This window comes from Alligator mississippiensis, chromosome 13 (genome assembly GCF_030867095.1).
Source record: "Alligator mississippiensis isolate rAllMis1 chromosome 13, rAllMis1, whole genome shotgun sequence".
Taxonomy (NCBI): domain Eukaryota; kingdom Metazoa; phylum Chordata; order Crocodylia; family Alligatoridae; genus Alligator; species Alligator mississippiensis.
Genome location: NC_081836.1, coordinates 53,426,870 through 53,448,092, shown reverse-complemented (window position 1 = coordinate 53,448,092; position 21,223 = coordinate 53,426,870). Strand labels below are relative to the sequence as shown.

The 21,223-nt window shown below is 51.0% G+C and overlaps 1 protein-coding gene across 1 annotated transcript in view; it reads left to right on the top strand.

Moving 5' to 3' along the window:
• Window positions 1-7,935: 7,935 nt before the first annotated feature.
• Window positions 7,936-21,223, top strand: part of RNF216 (ring finger protein 216) — a 96,361-nt gene continuing 83,073 nt past the window's right edge. Inside the window, exon 1 of the mRNA XM_059716301.1 lies at window positions 7,936-8,026. Within this exon, the coding sequence (XP_059572284.1) occupies window positions 7,987-8,026 (40 nt within the window). The 5' untranslated portion in view covers window positions 7,936-7,986. The remainder of the gene's footprint in view (window positions 8,027-21,223) is intronic.

Sequence of the window (21,223 nt, the reverse complement as noted above, 5' to 3'; positions counted from 1 at the left end):
ACCTTACAAATGTTAATTAAACTGCACGCCACCCATGCAAACTAGAGCCGCTCTATTCTCCTTGTTGTACAGATGAGGAACAGAGGGGCAAAAGCCAGAAATGCACAGGGAATTTTTCGGCAGTCAGGAACCTTTACCTCCTGACTCCCGTGCCTTCCCTCGAGAAGGTGGTCTTTCATTAGCATGAGTTGCAATGAAAAATAACAACAGGAAACAGAGGCTGGAATGTAAACTAGTCAGTAAAGAGCAGTACTGTGGGCATGTCTACACATGCATTAACGCGCTTTAGTTAATGCGCATTAAATCTAGTACCTCCATTGTGACGTACTAGAAAAATATGCATTAGCCTATCTTAATGTGCATTAACTAACGAGCATGGGGCACTTTTACATGTGCTCAGGGGGTGGAGGGGTGGTGTTTTAATTAGAGCCCTTCTAATTAAAGGCTTGCTGCATCTTGTGTACCAGTATCCCCATGCTTAAAAATGGCGGCGGGGGCACTTGAACTAAACGCCATTTGATGAGCTTTAGCTAAAGTGTTCCTGCCATCTTTCTGAAGTGCGGGGATGCTGGTATATGAGATGCTTTAATGCGCATTAAAATAGGTTAATGTGCTTTAAAGCGCACATGTAAATGCGCCCATAGAGGAAAAGCTCAGCCTTAGAGCTGCACTTAGCTGGTTGCCATTCCTGTATAATATGGGATGGGTGGGTGTGTCATACTGCAGTTCACAATATACTAAATAGTTTAGTAGTCTGTCTCCAGCCCTGTTCAAAGGTTTAATAAATCAGAGAGAGAGAGAGAGAGAACTGGGGATGCTGATAAAGGGGAATAGGAACAAAGTCTGCTGTGTGTCTCTCTAGGCTCATTACCACAGTACCTGAGCCCGGGAGCACCTTCTCCTGCAGTGAAATCTGGGTCGTGCCTTTAGAAAGTCTGAGCGGAGAAGCCTAGAAACGCATGCAGGGGCCGCCGAGCTGAGTCTGAGATCCCACCTGGATTACTCGGTCCGGGCTAGATGCTGTCATTGATCTGGTTCATCGCAGCCGGTCTGGCTGATGTTCCATCCAGATCAGCAAAGGGTGATTTGTGACTGCTGTTTGTTTCATTTTAGAGGTTTCCTGAGACAATTTAATTGCTCTAGAGTCCTGCCGAGTCACAGCAGTCCTTGGCACCTGCAGTTCTGCCTCCCAGGCCTGCTAGAGCGCTCCTAGCCGGTGCCTCTTGCCCAGCTGCAACCCAAGATCCATTTGGATCTGGAAACTAGGCAAAGCAGTGTGCTGAGAGTCCTGAGGGGCCAGATGCTTAGACAGTACGTAGGCACACACTGACAGCCCTGGGTTCAGTCCCAGATACAGTAGCTGGAGCCACTTCCATTAAAGAATGAGGGGGAGAAGTATCCATTCTTGGTCCCATAGCGTCTCCCCACCTGGGCTCTAGGTCTTTAGTCTGAAGCGATTCACACCCGCACAAAGGAGGGCCCTGACCCCATGCTAGAGAGCAGGCTGGGCAGAGATGCTCTCCCCCATCCCTGTGGAAGCTGGGACCCCATGCAGCAAAGCATGCAAGATGCCAGGGCCAGGAGAGCCAGCCCTCAAGGAGGAGGGGGAAGTCCTGGGTTCTGGTCCCTACCCCCTGGAAGGTTTATGCATTTTAAACTACAGTCATTGGATAAAAGCCAGAAATAGGAAACTCAGGAGCAGGGCCCGGGTTGCTTGGGGCTCTCTGGGGGGGCTGGAGACAGGCCTAGACCCCAGGTTTGCCATGTCGTAGGCACCTGCTCCATCCACTCTTACAGTGATCCTCAACCAGGGCGCCACGGCAATCTGAGGTGCCTTGAGATCCTTTCAGAGGTGATGCAGGGTGCCACACAAGGTTAACACTGTGGGGTTTACAAACACGGTTCACAAGATAAACCCAGAGATTTCCAATAAAACCCACCGTTGCGGTCTTTCTGAGTTCTTTGCAAAAGAAAAACTTGCTCTGCTATTTTTCTGTAGTCAAAAAAAGAGTGAAAACGAAGAGCTGGCATTTTCTGAAGGTGCCACACGTTCATCCAGAGGTGCTGAGAGTCTAAGAAAGCTGAGAAGCACTGCACTATTATATAAGAGGCAGCTGCCACTTCCAGCTAGGTGCTAGAGAGTGAGCCCTGTTCAGTTCCTCCAAAGAGTACTCACACTGTTCAGACAAGGACTCCAAGCTTGGGATCTTGAGTGGATGGAGCGTGAGTTCCTCGCTCACTCTCCTATGCCATTGATACCTCTTGGGTATCTTTCTGCTCAGTGCAGAGACATTTCAGATTGCCCTTCTGAAGCACCTGGCTCTCCCCGGGCAGTGAAGAGGAGCTGGGCCCGTATCTCTGGGCTTGGACGTTCCACCCTGGGAGCCAGGTACCTCCACGTTCGTGCCCAGCTCTAAGGTGTCCGGGTGTTCGTTCATTGGGCATGACCCCGATCTTCACTAACTTCGAGCAGAACATCTGGAAACTAGCTCAGCTTCTTGCCTGATGTAGCGGGGAGGGGAGTCCGTGGAAGGATGTGATCACTAGGGTTCGTGCTGTGCATGTGGACGGCGGCTATAATTACTAACCAGAATTTGGGAGGAGGAAAATGAGAGAGGACACCAAGGGACATCAGCACTGGTAAGAATCTCACCCGTTGGACGAAGGAGAATATCTTGCAGGAAGAATCAGGCCGTTGGATGTAGCAGCTCTGACGGGCAGCGGGACCTGTCCAGTGTCAGTGCATGGATGGGGGGGGACCGAAGATGGCCTGGGGGTGGGCACTTGAAGAACCTGCTGCAGTAGATTTGCCAGAAGGGTAGGGCAGTAGTGGTCAGTCGGCCTCTGTAGGGAGCGTTCAACCCATGCTCCTGGCAGAGGGGAGGGCTCGGCAACCTGATCGGTGGAGCATCGTCTCCCCTCGCTGAGAACCGCAGCTGGGGCGCTGTGTGCCGGGGGCAGGAGTGGGGAGCACGGGAGGGGATTTCTGGGTGAAAGAACCGAGAAGGGGAAATAGGATTAGAGAAGTGTGGAGAAGCGCAAAAGAGGAAGGGGGTGATCCTTGTGCTGGCGACAAAACCAAGCAGTAGCAGATTTCCCAGCAGCCACAAAAGGAACAAGGCCAGCAGGAGGGATGGGGAGAAGGCCTGAGTCTCATGGATTATTTCCTACGGGGTCGCCCCAAATGGGGCTAGCACTCCACCGTACGAGCCGTCGTACATACGTATAAAAAGAAGGCAGGAGGTAGGACAGGGTGTTACCTTAGAGACTGACTAGCTCAGAGAAGCGCGAGCTTTCGTAGGCAACAACCCGCTTTGTCGGATCCTATGAGACAGTGGCATAAAGGGAAGGTGGGCCCTGGCCCAAAGACTCAGAAGAAAGAAGGGAACCAAGGAGGAAGGGCTCACCCCGAAGCAGATTCTCCTGCTGACGGTGCCTGCGCACCCTTCCCATGGAGCCTGGGGCACGAGCGGGGATGAAGCCTGGGGTGGGGGCAGGTCTCAAGGCAGGAATGGGGCCTGAAGTACTCGAGCAAAACGTGCATTGCTGGAGACCCATTGCTTCCTCCATTTCACTGATTAACTGTGCCAGACAAACAGCCAGAGCATGCCCCTCTGAGTGGGGGCACAGGCAGGGGACACAGGCTGCCCCCCAGGGCAGGAGCGAGAGCAGTCCCGCAGGGGAGGACAGACCCTGCATGGCGCCAGCACTGCCCCCGGCACACTGGCTACCCCAAAGGGTGCGGGGGCAAGGGAGAACCATGCCTCAGTCCCCCCTGCCCCCTCCACAGCGGGCAGGTGCCATATTCTGCACTGGCTGGGAGGTGGCAGATCCGCTCTTCCAGCTGACGCTCCCTTGGGGACCCCAGCAGGAACCGTCCCGGACTCGGACAGACTTGTTCTGGGGACGCCTTGTGCAGTATGCTCCATCTGTTCCCCTCCAGGGCGCCTCTGGCTGTGATAGCCAGCATTTAGCCCTCCCTAATTCATAAACACACTCATGCTGCTCATTAATACTTAATTGACCAAAGGGATTTTCAGGAGAGATCCCAGTTCAGCTCAGCTTCTACCAGAGACATTTCCGATGGAATCTGGGTGAGAAGAAACGAATGTGCGAAACTCCCGCAGGAGACAACGACTGCTTTGGGCACAATTAGTTGCTCATCCCCGGATGCAGGGAGCTGCACCGACCCCTCCATATGGTGTACAGGTACAATTTCCACATCACATGATTTACAGGCGGGGGGGGGAATAGGGTTTTTCCAGCTTCTTGAAGTTCCTCTTTTAAGAAAAAAATCTGTTTACTAAGATGGCAGATCCCAGCAGAAGAAAAGTTCAGTTCCCAAGGAGCTGGTTCTGTAGATGGCAGCGGACACAACGATATTTCCTGCCCCTGCTGCAAAGTGGGATGAATGTTTTTAAATCCTCTAACTTCACCGCACAGCTTGGCGCTAGCTGCCAGTCGGGGTGGAGACAAGCGCTTAGGGAAAGGGGTGGTCTTTTCAAGGGTGGGTCTTACCACTGAAGGGTGGACTTGGACCTGCAGGTCCCATCGCTCAGCTCTGGAGCTTTAAGGCTAAAAGTCAGTAAATCAGCCAACCTTCGCAGGAGCGCTGGGAAAGAGTTCTCAACCTTCGCTTTCTTCCCCTCATCTGAAGAGGTTTTAGCACAGAGGGGGTTTGACTGCTCAGCCTCCAACCTGTCTTTCGCTGCATCAACTGTCCATGGCAATGTTGCATTCAGATTAGGCTTCCTCCTATAATCATTTTGCAGTTTAAAATTCAGTTTTGTTATTTATCTGCTCCCTGCTCCTTGTATTTGGAATAAGTCCAGCCCAGGTACTGGCTTCTAATTTCCATTTGCCAAAACCTTGTTTTTTTGCACTGGAATTTTAATCATTTTCCAGCTGATTGCTGTGTGATCCACCTACCAGATTTGCGGCTGCCCTTAGCTCCATCAGAAGTATCCTACCTGTGCTTGCTGCATTGTGTCTAGACAGGGACTTGCTCCTTACACCACGTGCGTCACAACCTTATGTGTTTGGTTTCTGCATCACTCTTTGGTCTTGTACCTAAAGCAGATGCAAGTGACTTGTCTGACGGGATACAGTTCTCTGATTGGGGCTCATAGGTGGTGTAGGGATACAAAACATCCTCCAAATAATAATCCTATATTCAAGAATTGTGTAGATCTATTTCCCCTTCTTCTCCCCAGATGCATCTTCATTGCATTCAAAGCTGGTGTCTACATGGGGAACCCTTTTAAAGCGGTGCTTGCTGGTGGGTTGTGCCTGGTATTAAATCCTGATTAGAAGCTCTTTGCTGTGTGATTCAGCTTTTTGCTTTGACATGCTGATGATCTGCATGCGTTTCCTTCCAAAAGCGCTGCTGCAGCTGGCTGTATTTATAGAAAGCCGTTTCTGACTTTGGACTAGGGGGTTGTGGAGTGTGTTGATTTAAGCAGCTGTGTTGACTTTTATCTGCTTACCGCACATGCAAGGTCTGGGACACAAAGTGATCCCAAGCAGAAAACCTGCCAACGAGATGTCTGCTGTGGTTGGAGCTGGCACTGATCGAGGACCTTGATCCTTCTGTCATTATTTTAGATCCCAGAAATATGATTCTGCGCTGCTTTACACCTGATATTCATACCAGAAGGAGTCCAAAGTGGAGTAAAAGCAGCTTCTCTGCTTTCTATTGCTTAAGACCACTTCTGTGTTTAATCAGAGGCAGGATGGAGCTGCGTGGTTTCACTGGTGGATTTGCCTTGTGAAAACTAATTAAAAAAAGGAACAAGACCTTTTCTGTTCTTTTCTTTTTTGTCATGTGAAGTGACCATCCTCAACTGGGTGCTGGAGCGCTCATACCCTGCTGCTCTGTGGCACACAATATTGTTTAAAGCGCTCTTCTACAGAGGTACACATGGTCTTCACAGGGCAGGCATCTGGGCCAGCCCCTGTCTGTATGGATGCTGGAAGGCAGGGTAGGTTTGCACCTCACAAGTTAAACAAAATAAATAGATATATCTACTTGGATCGATATCAATATAGATCTACTTGTACAGATATAACTCTGTGTGTGTATTCACACACACACATATATAGTATACTTGGATAGCAAAAGTATACAGTGCATTTGGATGGATAGCTACACGTGGATAGGTTACTTGGATAGATATAAATAGATCTTATCTAGACATGTATATGTATATTTATATCCATACAAGTAGAAATATAGCTTTCCTTTGGTTAGTCTGTCAGGTGCAAATCTACCCGGCCTTCTACTTGCCTCCAGGCTAACTCTTGTCTTCATGCGTGGTTGAGGCAAGGAACCCAGGAATCATCTGATGGCATTCGATATGGAGAAATGCAAGGTGCTCCACCTCAGGGGGTGGGTGGGGGAACCCACATCACGCTTACAGGCTCAGCCGTGCTGCACACGTTAGCACCACGACCGAAAGAGAATTGGGGGTCTTGACTGACCACAAGATGAACATGAGCCACCAATGCAATACTGTGGCCGGCAAAGCAAACAAAACTCGGGCTTGCATCCATAGATGCTTCTCAAGCAAGACCCAGAAAGTTGTCCTCCTGCTTTACTTGGCCCTGGCGAGGTCGCAGCTGGAGTACTACATCCAGTGCTGGGCTCCACAGCTCAGGAAGGACATGGAGAAGCTTGAGAGGGTGCAGAGGAGAGCCACGCGCACAATCAAAGGGCAGGAGAACAGGCCTTACAAGGAGAGGCTGTGAGCCATGGGACTCTTCAGCCTGGAGAAGCGCAGGCTCAGGAATGACTTGGTGGCTGCCTATAGGTACGTGAGGGGTGTGCATCGGGATCTGGGGGAACGCCTGTTTGCTAGAGCACCCCAAGGGATGACAAAGTCCAACGGTCACAAACTCCTCCAAGACCGTTTCAGGCTGGACATAAAGAAAAACTTCTTTACTGTCCAAGTCTCAAAGGCTTGGAACAGACTCCCTCCAGAAGCGCAGGCATCTACTCTGGACACTTTCAAGAAACATCTGGATGTCTGTCATGCTAGGATCCTGTGACCCCAGCTGACTTCCTGCCCCTGGGGCAGGGGGCTGGACCCGATGATCTTACCAGGTCCCTTCCAGCCCGAATGCCTATGAAATGTGTATTCAAGCACGAGCAGGGCCTCTGCTCACTAGGGGTGACATCCACCCCGCATGCAAAGGGCTGGCAGGGCATGAGGCCAACCTCCCTCTTCCATCTCGGGCGAGAGCAGGGACGCGGGTCGGCCCTTGGCCGAGGGGGCGTCCGGGTGCTCTTGCCTCCTTTGTAGCCCCTGTGCCACAGCGGGGTCTGCCGGCGCTCGCGGCTTCCTCCGTCCTGCTGTTACGAGCTGCAGGCTCTCGCCTGGGGCAGCACCAGTCAGGCCAGGCCTGGCCAGGCAGCCCCGACAGCTGCCCCGGGGCGCGGGGCTGGAGGGGGCAGCTGGGCACGGCGGGACCATCGGGCAGGAGGGAGTGCTGGCCCCGAGGTCCCGGCCTCTCCCAGCTGCTTTCCCCCCCTGTGGGAGTCTGTCTCATGGTTCACCCACTGCACACACTTGTCTGCGTACACGTGCGCACATTTGTGCACACGCACGTCCACATACATGCAAGCACACTTGTCCACGTACACGCATGCACATACGTGCGTGTGCGCGCATGCTTGCACCCGTGCACGCAGATCCACGCGCGCACACGTGCAAGATATGCACGCACACGTGGGTGCACACACGCATGCGCACACTTTGCTCAGGGTGGGGGGCGGGGTCGAGGCCCTGGCGGCCCGAGCGGGGGGCGGGGCGGGGCGGGGCGGGGGCAGGCGCCGCTGGCGGACCGCCCCGTGCCGTCTCTATGGTGCGGCGCGCGGGGACGGGCTGCGCTGCCGGCCCGTCCGTCCCGCCCTCCCCGTCTCGCTGGTCGGCGGGTCACGTGGGCGCGGCGAGGCGCAGGCCGGAAGCTCCCGGCCGCGGCGGCTCCATGGAGCGGGGCCCGGGCGGGGCGGCCCCAAGGCGGCCCGGTGAGTACCGCCGCCCCGCCCCGCCCGGCCCGGCCCGGCCCGGCCCGGCCCGGCTCGGCTTCAGTTTCCCTGTGCGGGGGGGTGGGGGCCGGCTCCGCCCCTGGCTGGGCTGGCTTGACAGGCCGGGACCCCCGGGCCCGAGGGGGAGGCCGGCCGGGGGGGAGCCTCGCACACACAGGGCCTGACACACGGGGGGGGCACGCCTGGCGGTGATCCTTGCACAGACAAGATATGACACACCTGGGAGGGGGTGGACAGCTGGGGTGACCCTCGCACGCACAGGGGTGACACACCTGGGGAGGGCACGCCTGGCAGTGCTCCTTGCACAGACACGGTCTGACACACCTGGGGAGGGCACGCCTGGTAGTGCTCCTTGCACAGACAGGGTCTGGCACACCTGGGGAGGGCACGCCTGGGGATGAGCCTTGCACAGACACGGTCTGACACACCTGGGGAGGGCACTCCTGGCAGTGGTCCTTGCACAGACAGGGTCTGGCACACCTGGGGAGGGCACGCCTGGGGATGAGCCTTGCACAGACACGGTCTGACACACCTGGGGAGGGCACGCCTGGCAGTGGTCCTTGCACAGACAGGGTCTGGGACACCTGGGGAGGGCACGCCTGGCAGTGCTCCTTGCACAGACAGGGTCTGGCACACCTGGGGGGGGTGCACAGCTGGGGTGACCCTCGCACACACACAGGTGACACCTGTGGAGGGCACATCTGGCAGTGGTCCTTGCACAGACGGGGTGTGACACACCGGGGGGGGCATGCCTGGGAATGATCCTTGCATAGACAGGGCATGACACACCTGGGGGGGCACGCCTGGTTGTGACCGTCACACCGGCAGGGTCTGACACACCTGGGGGGGCACGCCTGGGTGTGACCCTCGCACAGACAGGGCCTGACACGGCCGCACGTGCCAGTGGCCGTTCCCAGGGGCTCCCCCGAGTGGTGACTGGCGAGCAGGCTGCGCCAGGTGGGGCTTTTCCATCCCCTTCTTCGGCAAGAGGTGTCCGCACTGCCCGGGCATCCTGGGGGTCCGCGCCGCAGCGGGACTCGCTCCTTGTCTGGCTAGTTTGTGACTAGACGGACGCCTGTGCTCAGAGACCCTCAATCTGCACCGGTTGTCAGTGCAGGTACCGGCTCCGCGCCGAGGGAGATGGCAAAGGGCGGCGCATTAGTATACGCCGCACACCAGCGCCTCCCTGCCCCGGAGCACAGGGAGAGCAACCTGGGTTTGATCTTCGGGAAAACTTTGCTGGCTGCTGTCTCCGGAGCGACGAGGGTTGTGGAAACGTGATGGGAGCAGACAGGGCTGAGGTTTCAGACAAAGCCGGTGCCGGGCGATGGTGTTTCGAGGCTCTGTTTGTAAAGCTAGTGAGACCCTCAGGTTGTGAGCTGTTGGAGTTGAGATTTGCAACTCATTTCCAGGCAGAACTAGGGAGAACAGTTGTCAAAAACACACGGCCTGGCACACGGGAGCGCAGCGGCTGCTCTGTGGTGCAAGCTTTCCAGCACTGTCCTCCTTCCTGGGGTGTTTTGCACAGTGCTGGAGAGACGGCCTGGGCGTCTCTGGAAAGTGGCCTGCTGAGAGTGTGCGACTTGCTGCGAGCTCTCTCTATCCGTTGTGGGGGCGAGTTTCAAAGGCGCAGTGGCAATTAGATACCTAATTAGCACTGGTGCCTTTGAAAATACTTCTTACTGACTTGGTTGCTTTCCAGTTGTATCCAGTACAAGGCTGAAGGCCACATAGTTGCAACTAGATACGGATTGGTTTGACAGTGGCTATGGGACAAATGCGATACAAGTAAATAAAAGTTCCTTTTCTCTTCAGTTTTCTCATTTAGTCAGTGAGAAGTAGGCAAGATCGTAACATTTTTAATGAAGTTTTATGTCTTAGCCATCAGTTCAAAAACTATGGGTGATGTTTACATAAGAACGAGTAGGGTGACTGTAGGTAATCCTCTAGCATGGGCAGTGTACAATGCAGCAGGGATATCACTTAATGTCTGTGACTTTTACAAGGGCCTTTGCAAACAGGTGGGGAGCAGTAAAAGACAGGTGTGCTTCTGTGGACCTTTCAGCTACAGCTCCAAGTAGCAGCGATGGCTGTCTGTCTGGTTGGCACAAAGACTTTAGCATTAAGTCTGGCCAAAAGAAATGAACAACTTCTAGAGCTGCATCATGTCTGTCTTTTATTTTTCAAAGGCGTCACAAAAGAGGATGTTCTTAGATCTCTCCCACTCAAATGCTCTTGCTTTTGCCCTGTGGCTGTAGAAGCTGTAGATGTAGCTCTGGAGAAGGTGCGCCCCAGTGGTGAAAGCAGAACAGGGAAGGTGGTATGTCCCTATTCAGTCGCGTGGCTGGTGTTTTAGCCACGCTCTTCCCCCTGCTCCCTAGATTCTCAGGTTGGTTAATGGGAACAGAAGGGAGTCCTGCTTTACTGGTTCGCGTCTTAGCAGGTGTTGCTTAAACACCTTTTTACAAACCTGGGAGGGTGTAGTGCTGGCCGGAGGGCAGGATCCTTGTTCTGATTTGCAGTGGCGCCTTCGAAGGAACTATTTTTGCTGTACAAATTCCGTCTCTAGTCCTGCGGCTCTGCCAAATTCCAGTTAGTTCAGCGGGACTTTCCATATTGAACGATAAACATCTTGATAGGTTTCATGTGCTGGGTGTCTGCATAGTGAGACCAGACATTAATAAACACTCCTGTTTGTCAGGCGTATACATGGCTGGACTACAAACCTGGGGCATTTCAGACCTGTGTCTAGAGGAAGAACTGGAATGGTTTTGTTCAGGCCATACTGCATAGCAGTGCGTGGCCTCACCTGCGTCAGCTTGCTTTCCTCGGACAGCTGCAGAGGTCAGAGTGCAAATTGGTGTTTTTAGAAGGGCACGAGGGAGCACAAGGTGTGTTGATACTAAGGCCTTGTCAAGCCACTGGGATGCATATCCATCCGTGCACTTCTGGTGGATCAAGTGCTCTGTTTAGCAGTAATGCTGCCAAGGGCACCCTGGGAAGACCCTTACTGCTGAAGGTCCAAAGCGTTGCCACACGTTGGCCGTCAGACAATGGCAGATGCAGCTTAATTCAGGTGGCGGGGAGGTCACTGCCACTGTAGAGGTGCTTTGGGCATGGAGGTGCTCAGAGTTTTGCCAGCAGAGCTGGAGTTCAAACTCTGTTATGCAGACAGGGCCTGGCTTTCCGAGTTCAAACTCTGTTGTGCAGACAAGGCCTGTGCTTTTCAAGCTGGATATTGTTGTGGAGCTCAAATTCCACCGCCAGCTGCTGCTTTGTCTGGCTGGAGAATGCAGTGGGTGTTACGCTGTGGACCTTTTAACCAGCACAGAATCTGCTGCTCGTGGCTGTTAACATGTTTTGCACTCTGTTGCAGTCGGGCAGACAGTTAAAACGTACAGCGTGAGTGCCAAGAAGTAGGTGAAGCATGTTAGTGTTAAAATAACTTTGTTGATAAGGGATGAATTAGGCAACTGAAAGGAGATGGGAAGTGTCTCTCGGTGGCCAGTACCTGATTAATAAGCATGAGCAACACAAACACCAAAGCAACTGAAGTGAGGCCCAGTGGGTGTTTTCAGAATTGGCTGGAAGAAGCTCCCATTCATAAGCTTGAAGTATGCGTCTAGAAACACGCGCCGTCATTTCTCAATAGCTTTCGGTGGAATAGTTGCAAGTTGACTCCAGCCTGGTCATGGGTCTGAGCGTTCCCCGGAGGCTGTGTTCTTTCAGGAGCATTAGAGCTGCGCTATTCATTCTCGCAGTCAGGAGCTTGTTATACCCGCACTCGGCTTTGAAATTTTTACAGTTTTAGTTTAAATGATTTAAATTGGAGTGATGTTCTCTGGTGGTTTGGAATGATTCAGCTTGCTTCTTCCAGCCATTAAAAACCTTAGACGTTCGTTGAACAAATGGTGTTGCTGCTGCACACCTTTTGAGATGGGTCAGTTATATTCTGACGCTTTTTTAAATCAAATTCAATTGTGAGCTGCATTAAACTAAGGTTAAGCGTTGGGCTAAAACTGATGAGGAAGGAAATGCAGTTAACGTGTCCAGGACGTGCAGAACACTGCTCTGTTGGCTAATACATTGCAGCGCGGAAGATATGATTGGAGGCACAGATCTGGAGTTGAGAGTAACTTGTCTTTAGTCATCAGAAGTCTTTCAGTACTCTCGCAGAACTCTGGCTTCCCTTCAGATGTATTTTCCAACATCTCAAGTGTGGAGATCTCTGAGTGCTGGTCCCAGTCTGACATTTAGAAGGTGGTGTACTTGTGTTAACAGCTCAGTAGGATTAGCCAGAATTTGTAACCCAGCCAGATCATGAAATATTCAGTATTCTTGTTGCTATTGAACGTTAATTGTCCCTTCAGTAAGTAAAAGTTGTAACCTATCCAGTTTCCTTTCCTAGGCGGTTCTCCATGCTGTTGACATTTTAATACATCTTGACCCGCACACAAGAGGAGTTCCAAATCTCCGGTTCCAGGAAGACGTTAGATTGAAGGGAAAAGCATTTAAAAGAAACACCCCCTATATCCTTTTGTCTGCATCTCTCTTGCTTAGCATTTGACAGCTTATGCACTGGGTCAGTTCTCTGCCAAAGAGAAGCTTGAAGGTGGCTGTGAGAATAGGAGTGGTGGTTAATGGAGGGTGGCGGAGCTGATACTGCAACAGCTCAGCTTGGTTATTCTCTTTTAAGAGCTCTCTAATTACATCGCTGGGTCAGAGGCAATTTTAAATGGAAGCTTCTGTCTTCGTTGTCTGCGATGCTCGTCCGTCACGTACCGCAGCTTTTGAAACTGGTTGTCATCCCTCGCTATAATGAGACGTGAAATAAAGTCGATAAGCTGTAGGTGGTCTGGTGCGACCAACGCTTGGGCTCTAAAGACTGTGTTTCTGGAGGATGCCACCCACGACACCTAAAACGTCTGCGGAGGGTACTGCGTTACAATCCTACACCTCACAAAGGTAGCAGAGCTGTAGCCGAAATCAAGTGTTTTTGGAGAATTAACCGCTGTTTGGTGAAACAGGATCTGACGAGTTGATGTTACTGTGAGCTACAAGTTAGTGTATCCCGCTGCTATAGAGTCTGCTTAATCTTGGAATAAGTCTGGTAGGAAGATGGCCTCTAGTAAGACCTCATTTCCCTAGCACCGGCTATTGGAAGATCTGGAAGTGTTTTAATAGAATGGCAGCAAGAATGTGTCCATTGGACATAGGCAGGGGCACAGTATTGTCCCCATGTCTCAGATGGAGAAACTGAGAGAGAGGCCAGAGCTTCTCACAGGCTGGAAACAGAATGTGAGTCTCTTGGCATCTGAGGTGGGAAGGGGAGGAGGGTTAGTCCCCAGTATTTTGTGCAGGCTGTTTGGTGCTCCGGGGGTATATCAAGACTCATGCCGAGCCTGTGGTGGAAGATGGGTGTCTAGCCATGCAACAGCAGCCACTTCAAAGTGTCCCCTGGTGATCGGGTGGGTTAAACTCGCGCAGCGGAAGGAAACACCCTGATCTTCACAACTGCCCTCAGCACAAGGGAGCCGACTAGAGGATGATCAACCTCGTGCTGCCGTCACTTCAAAGCACTCTTCAACCTGTTCTGGGACGTGGTCGTAGCGGCAGCACCAAGGTAGCAAAGGCAGGCCAAGGTGACTTATTCCCTTGTGTTTCCTCCTTGCTGGGACTTTATCAGCATAGGATTTACCTTGCCCGGTCTGCCGCTTGTACCAAGTACATGATAAATGCTTGGCCCTGTAACACGCTGCCAGTCCCAGCTGCTTACATTGCAACAGATGTCAGTTAGCTGCATGTCCCCATAGCGCATAAACTGCTTAAGTGCATAGCCCCTTCCAGCTCCGCCATCCGTTTTGTAACTTGGCGTGCTCTCGGCAACTGCTTGCTAACTAGGAGTGTCTGCGTTGTAATGAAGTGTCCTCCACCTTGCTGTGCCAGAAACAGTCCTGGGGAAGCCACTGCCAAAGGGCTGTATTAAAAGCCTTGAATGTGATGCTGTGATAGTGGCTAGCCCCCATCTCCTGTTTTTCTTCCACAGCAGCCCCCAAAACGGACAGGAGTCAGTCAGTTGAAAGGTTACTAACACCATGCAGTGGCAATACCGTAAGCCAGGACTCAGCTGGTGGCCCGTGGTGCTCCTTATGCAGTAGGGAGCTGGCTACATGCCCCCACAATATATGGCCTGTATCACGTGCAGCTTCGTAATCGGTGCTCCCTAGGTACGTGATGATGTGAATGCGACTTATTTAATAAGCATTTTGATGTTACGTTCAGGTGAGTGCATACTACATGCAAGTCCACAGTCTTTTTCCCAGTCCCAAGGCTATGTATTTAAACAGTTTGCCATAGTTTGGTTGCTGGTAGGATTCCCCTCAGGCAGCGAGCAACACCTTCAGATTCCTTGGCACTAGCTCCGTTAGCCTCACCGACAGCATACGCTGCATTTGGTCAAGCTAAGTGGTGTATTAGCTGGGTTTCCCTTGGTTCAGCTCTCCTGTCGTACAGCCAGGCTTGTGATGGCTGGAACGCTGCCTTCATCTTAATGCCATGTTGAAAGAGCGCTCATCAAATTTTTGTTTGCGTTTTTTAAATTTGCGGCTCCACTTGCTGACCTTACAGTCTGCACGGTTAATAGCCTATTTGATGTAGCACAATTGCAAAGCCCTGCTAGGGAATCTGTACGGTGTTAGATGAAAACCCTCTCTTACTACACAGGGTATTTGAGCTTTTTGAAAGAGACTGAGAGAAGTTCAGAAAACACGCTGGCAGAAAAAGAAAAGGAATCATTTGTCCCTATCAAATGGTGCAGTCAGACCTCCTTAGCTGTGTCTGTCATGGCCCTTTTTACCCTTGCATTTGCAAAGCAATTGTTTCTGCTTAGATGAAACTGCTGGGTTCCAAGCGGTGTTTTAAATGTCATTTTCTGCAAAACTGAAACGCAGATGTACAACACGTGCCTTCAAAGCATTTTAGCTGGTCAACAGAGAATTCGTTCTGTCCTTGTGGAGTTTTAATTAGTCGCAGAGTGCATATTGCAGAGATTGGGGGGGAGGGGGGGACACGACACGACATTGTAAAATATGAAACACTTCGAAGTCTGGCCATTAGCTAGTTACCCTGGATTCAATACCAAGTACGGTTATGACATTCTGCTTGTTTCAAATATATGCTAGAAAAGCAAAAGACTTTGTAACCGATGCTAATTTAAATGAAATCTCAAGTAGGCACCGCCACTTAGCAGTGCTGGACCCAGTCTGGGTCTCTGTTTCCTGCCTGCTAACCACTGACTGCTTTGGAGCACTTGAACTTCCTGAGATCGGAGATGATTAAGGGCAGGATCAGAAGGGCTGTAGCACAGCAGTAAATAGAAACACAAGCAGCGATACAAAAATCATTGCAAAGATTGGCCCAAAGGGCACTGGGAGCTCTTTGGTGTCTGGATCCGCAACCCGTGGCTGCCCTTCAGCTTGTGACTCCAGGATCTCCTCTGTTCACCTTGTGTCTTACCATGTGGACATTTTCTGCAGGCTTCAGTACAGCGAAGCACAGACCTAGTTTACTATAAAGAGCCCTGGAAGGCCTCACCAGTATCTGCTTCTGATGCACATTGTAACTCGGGCCATGTCTTCCCTGCAGAGTTAACATTAGCCCTTGCCTGGGTGTTGTCCCTAATCTGGCTCCTGCATATGGCACATGGCAGATGGGCTGGGACAGGCAGCACAGTAGCCAATATGGTGAGGAGCAGAAAGCAAAGCAGCAGATCAGCTAAGGAGCACAGGGCAGGGAGCGGAAAGCAGAGCAGCCAGTTGGGCAGGGGAAGAGGATTGAAGTGGTACTTGAGCAGGGCATGGGGCTAATTTGTAGCACACCTGCCATAAAGGTTGGCCTGCAGTACTCCAGGGCTTTCCCACAATTCACCCTCTGGGCCGTGAAGCACAGGTGGGCTTCTCCAGAGCTCCTTCAGAAACAGCTCATCTGAGTATTGCAGCGCAGCAAACTGTGGGACGTGCTTCCAGAAGTCCTGGTGCCCCACACATGTGAGCGTCCACACAAGGGTAGCTTTGCACTGTGGCTGTTCACAGCTGGGGTAGGGCACCCCAAGTGCCAGAGGTGCTCTGCAGTGAGGATGTTCCCTTCAAGGGAGGCTTGGTTGGATGGGGCTCTTTTCTCTTCCGCCCTGGCAGGGAAGGAACCTTTTTATCAAGACTAAAATGGCTTCAGGTCTACACATACAGTATTAGCAGGAGCCCAACTGAATACAGTGAACCAGCCAGGATAGGAAAGGCATAGTAAAACATATACTATAGCAGAATACCTGGATTGAATCTCTGGATCTGTCTAATAGACCCTCTTCTCTAACTAGGACTTGAGATCTTCCCCTAACCAGGCTCAGGCTGCTTCCAGGATCCCATTTGTGCCTAATGCCTGAGGACTACTGATTTGCATATACTATATAAAGACAGTGTAAAGGAGGCTTGGAGAAATTTCTCCATACAGTATTCCTTTAGACAGTAGGGAAGTTTCTGAATGTCCCCAGGTAGATGTCCTTCCGGGCAGCTAGCAGTGAACTAACCCTAGGTTTAGTTTGCATGGTAGAAGAGGAGAATGCTTTTCTGCATGTGTTTTGGATAGCTAGGTTGGCACTCTGGCTTAAATGAACCGTGAGCTAACTTCTTCCCCTTGTGGTTAGCAAGTTTTACACAAAGTATGAGAACTAAATGGATTTTAGAAGAGTTTCACTTCCGTGCCTTCTTCCTGTCTTGAAAGACAAAGGCCGAAGAAGGTGTCATCGTCACTTGGGGGTGCTCAGGGCAGGAGCAGACGGGTCTCGAATTGTACAGAAGAGCAGCCTTTAAAAACCTCAAAGCGGGGCCCTTGGCAGCAAGGCAGTGTGTGCACGCACATCTGAGACTCGCCTTGCCTGAAAATAAGCAGCCCAGCTGCTGCATAAGAGAGCCTTGTTTTTTTGCTGCCCAGGGCCGGGCTTTTTCTCTTTTCACACAGTTCCTGGTAAGAAAGGGTGAGATTTGCTCTCTGGCTTCAGCTGTCTGAAAGTGAAACTTTGTAGGAACTCCCAAACATATTTAAGAAGCACAATGCAGCGGTCCTCTCCCCTGCCTCGTCTATTTGGCCTTCATGATACAAACCCCGGGTGAGTGGGTTACAGACGAATCTACATCTGGACCACATCTTCCTTGGTGCTGCTGCCTGTTCTGTCTCCAGCTTCTTTTGCTGAGTGCCCTGGCCAGCTGCTTTGTATTTCAGCTGCTGTAAGAATAGTTCTCTCGGCTCATTGTAAGCAGGAAAAATTTCTTTCCTCTCCAGTTCTTGCTGTTGCTGGCATCTTATGCTGGTCTTCAAGACTCTGCACAGTGCCCGTTGGTTTTGGTGGGATGCGAAGGGTCAGCAATGCAGGGTGTTGGCTGCTTGCCTCTCCTGTTCGCCCTTCCAGCTAGACCTTCAACTAAACATTTGCTGGAAGGATGCAGATGAACACCCTGCATTGCTCTCCACAAGTCCGGGCTCAAAGCAGCTGTATTGAGGAAGACATCACACCAAAACCAACAGGCACTGTGCAGTGTCTCGAAGACCAACATAAGGTGCCAGCAGCAGCCGGAACTGGAGATAAAAGAAGGTTTTTTTCCTGTTTAAAATAAGCTGCAAAAAAGACTACCTGCTCCTTTCACTGATTGGCAGCTTTGTCACCCATTTAGGTTAGTCCAGCCAGCAGGCCTGGACGCGCCGTCTCCCTCTCTCTCATCCCCTTTGAAGTCAGGCCAGGGTGGCATCTTGGAGACTGACTTGTTCAGAGAGGCATAAAGCTTTTACAGGCGACAGCCACCTGTATCAGGTGTTATGAATATGGAATATTTATACTCATCGCATCTAATGCACTAGGTCGTTGCCTACGAAAGCTGCACACCTCTCTGACTGAGTTGGTCTCTAAGGTGCTGCCCTGCCATGCTTCTGCCTGTTCCCTTTGAGAGTGAAGGCTGATGGAGCAGCCTTCAGCATTTCTGCAGACTTGCATCCAAGGGGCTGCATAGCTGTTTAAAAATCCTGTTCCAGTCTGCCTGTTTTACACAGTAGCATTGAAGGGAACGCTTGAGATTTGAGAAATCTAAGCAGAGATTGCAGAGGAAATGTGGCTTTCCTCCCCGCCTCTGATTTGCTTCTTGCACTTACAGTACTGTCTCTGCGTCCCTCCTCTGCCAGGTCAGTCCGTGTCTCGCTCATTGTGTGGGCCCCTTGCACAAGAACGGAAAGAAACCTGTTAAGAATAAAAATGTATTGTAAATAACACGTTGGCAGGGTGGTTGCTGGCGGGCAGAGCAGCTGAAGCTTCTGCTTTAAACTCCAGCAAGTTTCAAGCGAATGGTGCAGGAACAGACCAGGACTGCCTCGGCTTTGAGAGAAGTCACTAGGATTCGGAGCTAATCTCCATGAGTGAAGAGTAGGAGCAAGGCTGTTGGCTTTTGCCACTGAATATGTCCAAGTTGGAGCTCGCATGGTTTCATATGACATTCCTTTTGTCCCCACCCTCATGCCAGAAAACCAAGACGGAACAGTTTCTTAAAATAACTTCTTGAAAGATGAGTTGTGAGCTGTTTCTGGAGCTAGTTGAGTCAGTTCTTCATACCTGTTACTCCTGTATTCCAGTTCTGACAGAGCCCAAATACCTGGCCCCCCCCTCTTGTTAAGGAACCGTTAGCGTGCTCCTGTTTATCCCAGCATGTGTAGTGGGCTTTCACAGCTAACAGCATTTTCTACAGGTTGATTGTTTTGCTCTGCAAGAGCAGTGCTTTTTTACAGGGGCTTAATGCTTGTAAAGCTTTGGATCTTCCCTTTTACCCTCAAGCCAAATAGCACTGAGCATCAAATGGCAGTCACTGTCCTTCTCACCAGTCTATACCATGATCTCAAAAGTGGTTTCTCAGCCTCTTGTAGGCTAAGATCAAGTGGGGGGCATCCAAATCCCAAGACCTTCAGGCTTGGGCCTGTATGTAAGATACTCCCAAATCCATTGGCAGGCATCTGAAGTCCCAGGGCAGGAGCCTGGGACGGAGGATGCTCACCAGTTGTAGCGCCGTACACGGTGTTAAGAATGATTTCGTTCTGCCTGCTCAATCGATATGGTTTTTGGAACAATTGAGTTCTGCTCAATCAATGTCATTTGGATCTGGTTTGGCTGATTTGACCTGGGCCACCAAATCCATCCATCCATCCATCTTCACCTGCCCTCCTTCACATCTTCTCGAGCCACAGTGAGACCCAAGTGACTCTGGGCAATGTTTCCATGCCCTTGGCACTGTGCTTGCTGCTCCTTGTAAATTGGCATCTTCTGCCCAGAAGTACGGGCTGGTATAGAGCCTCATTGCTGGGTCATTGGGCCGACTTCGGCAGAGGTCGGTCGCAAAGCCCGGGGAACTTGCAGCATCTGAGTTTGGCAAACTGGAGCAGATGAAGCAACTTCAAAGGTGCAATCAGCTTTTGAAACACAGATTTGAAATTAGTTAAAAATAGTCTTGGTACTAAACCTGCCTCTTGAGTCCTTTTGCCAATATTTGTGGTTTGGAAAGTAATTATAAATCTGTCTTAAAATTCTCTCCCCTGTTGCTTTAGGGGAAGAAGCCCACACAGAGAGAAGAAACCGACTGTACAGGGAAAACCAGTCAAATTGGTTGTATAAAAAGTACTGTTGGATAAACTCGCCACTTTGCATAGCTCTACTTGCCTCTCTAGTGGGGATTAGTTGTTTATAACAATAGTGGAAAAGGAGGGAAGGGGAGAAATTTCTGAGAATTGTGATTAATTAAAGTTGTTGATTTTAATAGGGTAAAGAAACCAAATGCAGCTTGAAACTAGAACATGATGATAGCTATGAAGTTTCTGTTCCTGAGAGCTCATTAAGTCAGGTTTGCAAAATGAAAAGTATAGTTAACCTCTTGAATTCCAAACCACTTCTGTGTTTGCTGTTTTAATTCTTGCTAGCTGGCTGTTGTTTGTGTTGCGAAGATAATTGTTTTGTTGCATTTACATTATATGTACTAACGTGGAGCCCCGTTTTTGTAGAATGACCCTACATTTTGTGTTCCCAGTCTGGCTAGCTCGTGCAAAGTGGCAGGAGGGGGCGGAGGGGAGGGAGAACATAGACATTTTGTATAATGCATTATGGTCTAAAGCAACTGTAATAATGGCACCACCTTATTCAGAAGATTGCTCTCGCTCTTCCAGATGGCTTTTTTCATGTGGCAGGGGCAGCCAGCTCTGTGTTAAAGAGCTGCAGTCTAGGTTAGCTCCTTTGTCAGCGGGATTGTTAACTGAGCCTCTTGTGACGGGCAAGGTAAGTAGACACCATTCCTAATGCACCTCAGCTGAATAAGGATTTTTTGGGAAAACCTTGTGTTGCTTTTGTGTGTGAAGAATGGTGACTTTTTTGGGAGGTGGTAGGGCTAGTGGCCTTCTCTGTGTTCTGGAGATCAAGAGTTGGGAATTGGAGGAGTGATGAACAAAGGGCCATCTGAAACCAGATCCTGAAGGCAGTTTTCCCACCTGCTCAGGGTGGTTGATTCTCTCCTGACTGTGCATCTGCCTGTTCTGGAGGGAACAGAAAAGGATCTTTCCTCCTGAGCATTGTTTCTGTGGGTCCCCATACATGCTTTGTGTGGGAGAGCTGGGACTAAGTAGCTAGCAGTACCCATAGACCTTCAAAAAGGGGATCAGCTGGTTTTGCAGCAAGCTCCAGCCAAACAAGATGGCCCAAGCCTGGCGAGACCTGGGCAGTTGGTACAAGTTGATCGGAGCTACAGAAAGGTGTGTAGTAGGTTTGAACCTGAACAGGGCGAGATCTCGTTGGCTGAGACGTGCAGACCTCTGCCGTGAGTTTCTGACTTGCTGCAGCTGGAATGATCCAAGGGGCAGCTGGGCTTTGGGCCTTTACGTCCATGTACAGAGCAAGTGCATCCTGAGCCCCTGTGCTGTGAGACGGTGCATTGCCACCACGTGGCACCAAACACTTCAGTCTCCAGCCAGGTTATTTTACTAGTAACTTTTTATTTTTCTTCAGTAAGTCAAATGTGACATTCACAGGAGCGTGCCACAGGCCACCTCCCATGAGACAGACTACAGAGGAAAGCAGAACAAGGCTGAACATGCAAGAATCAGACA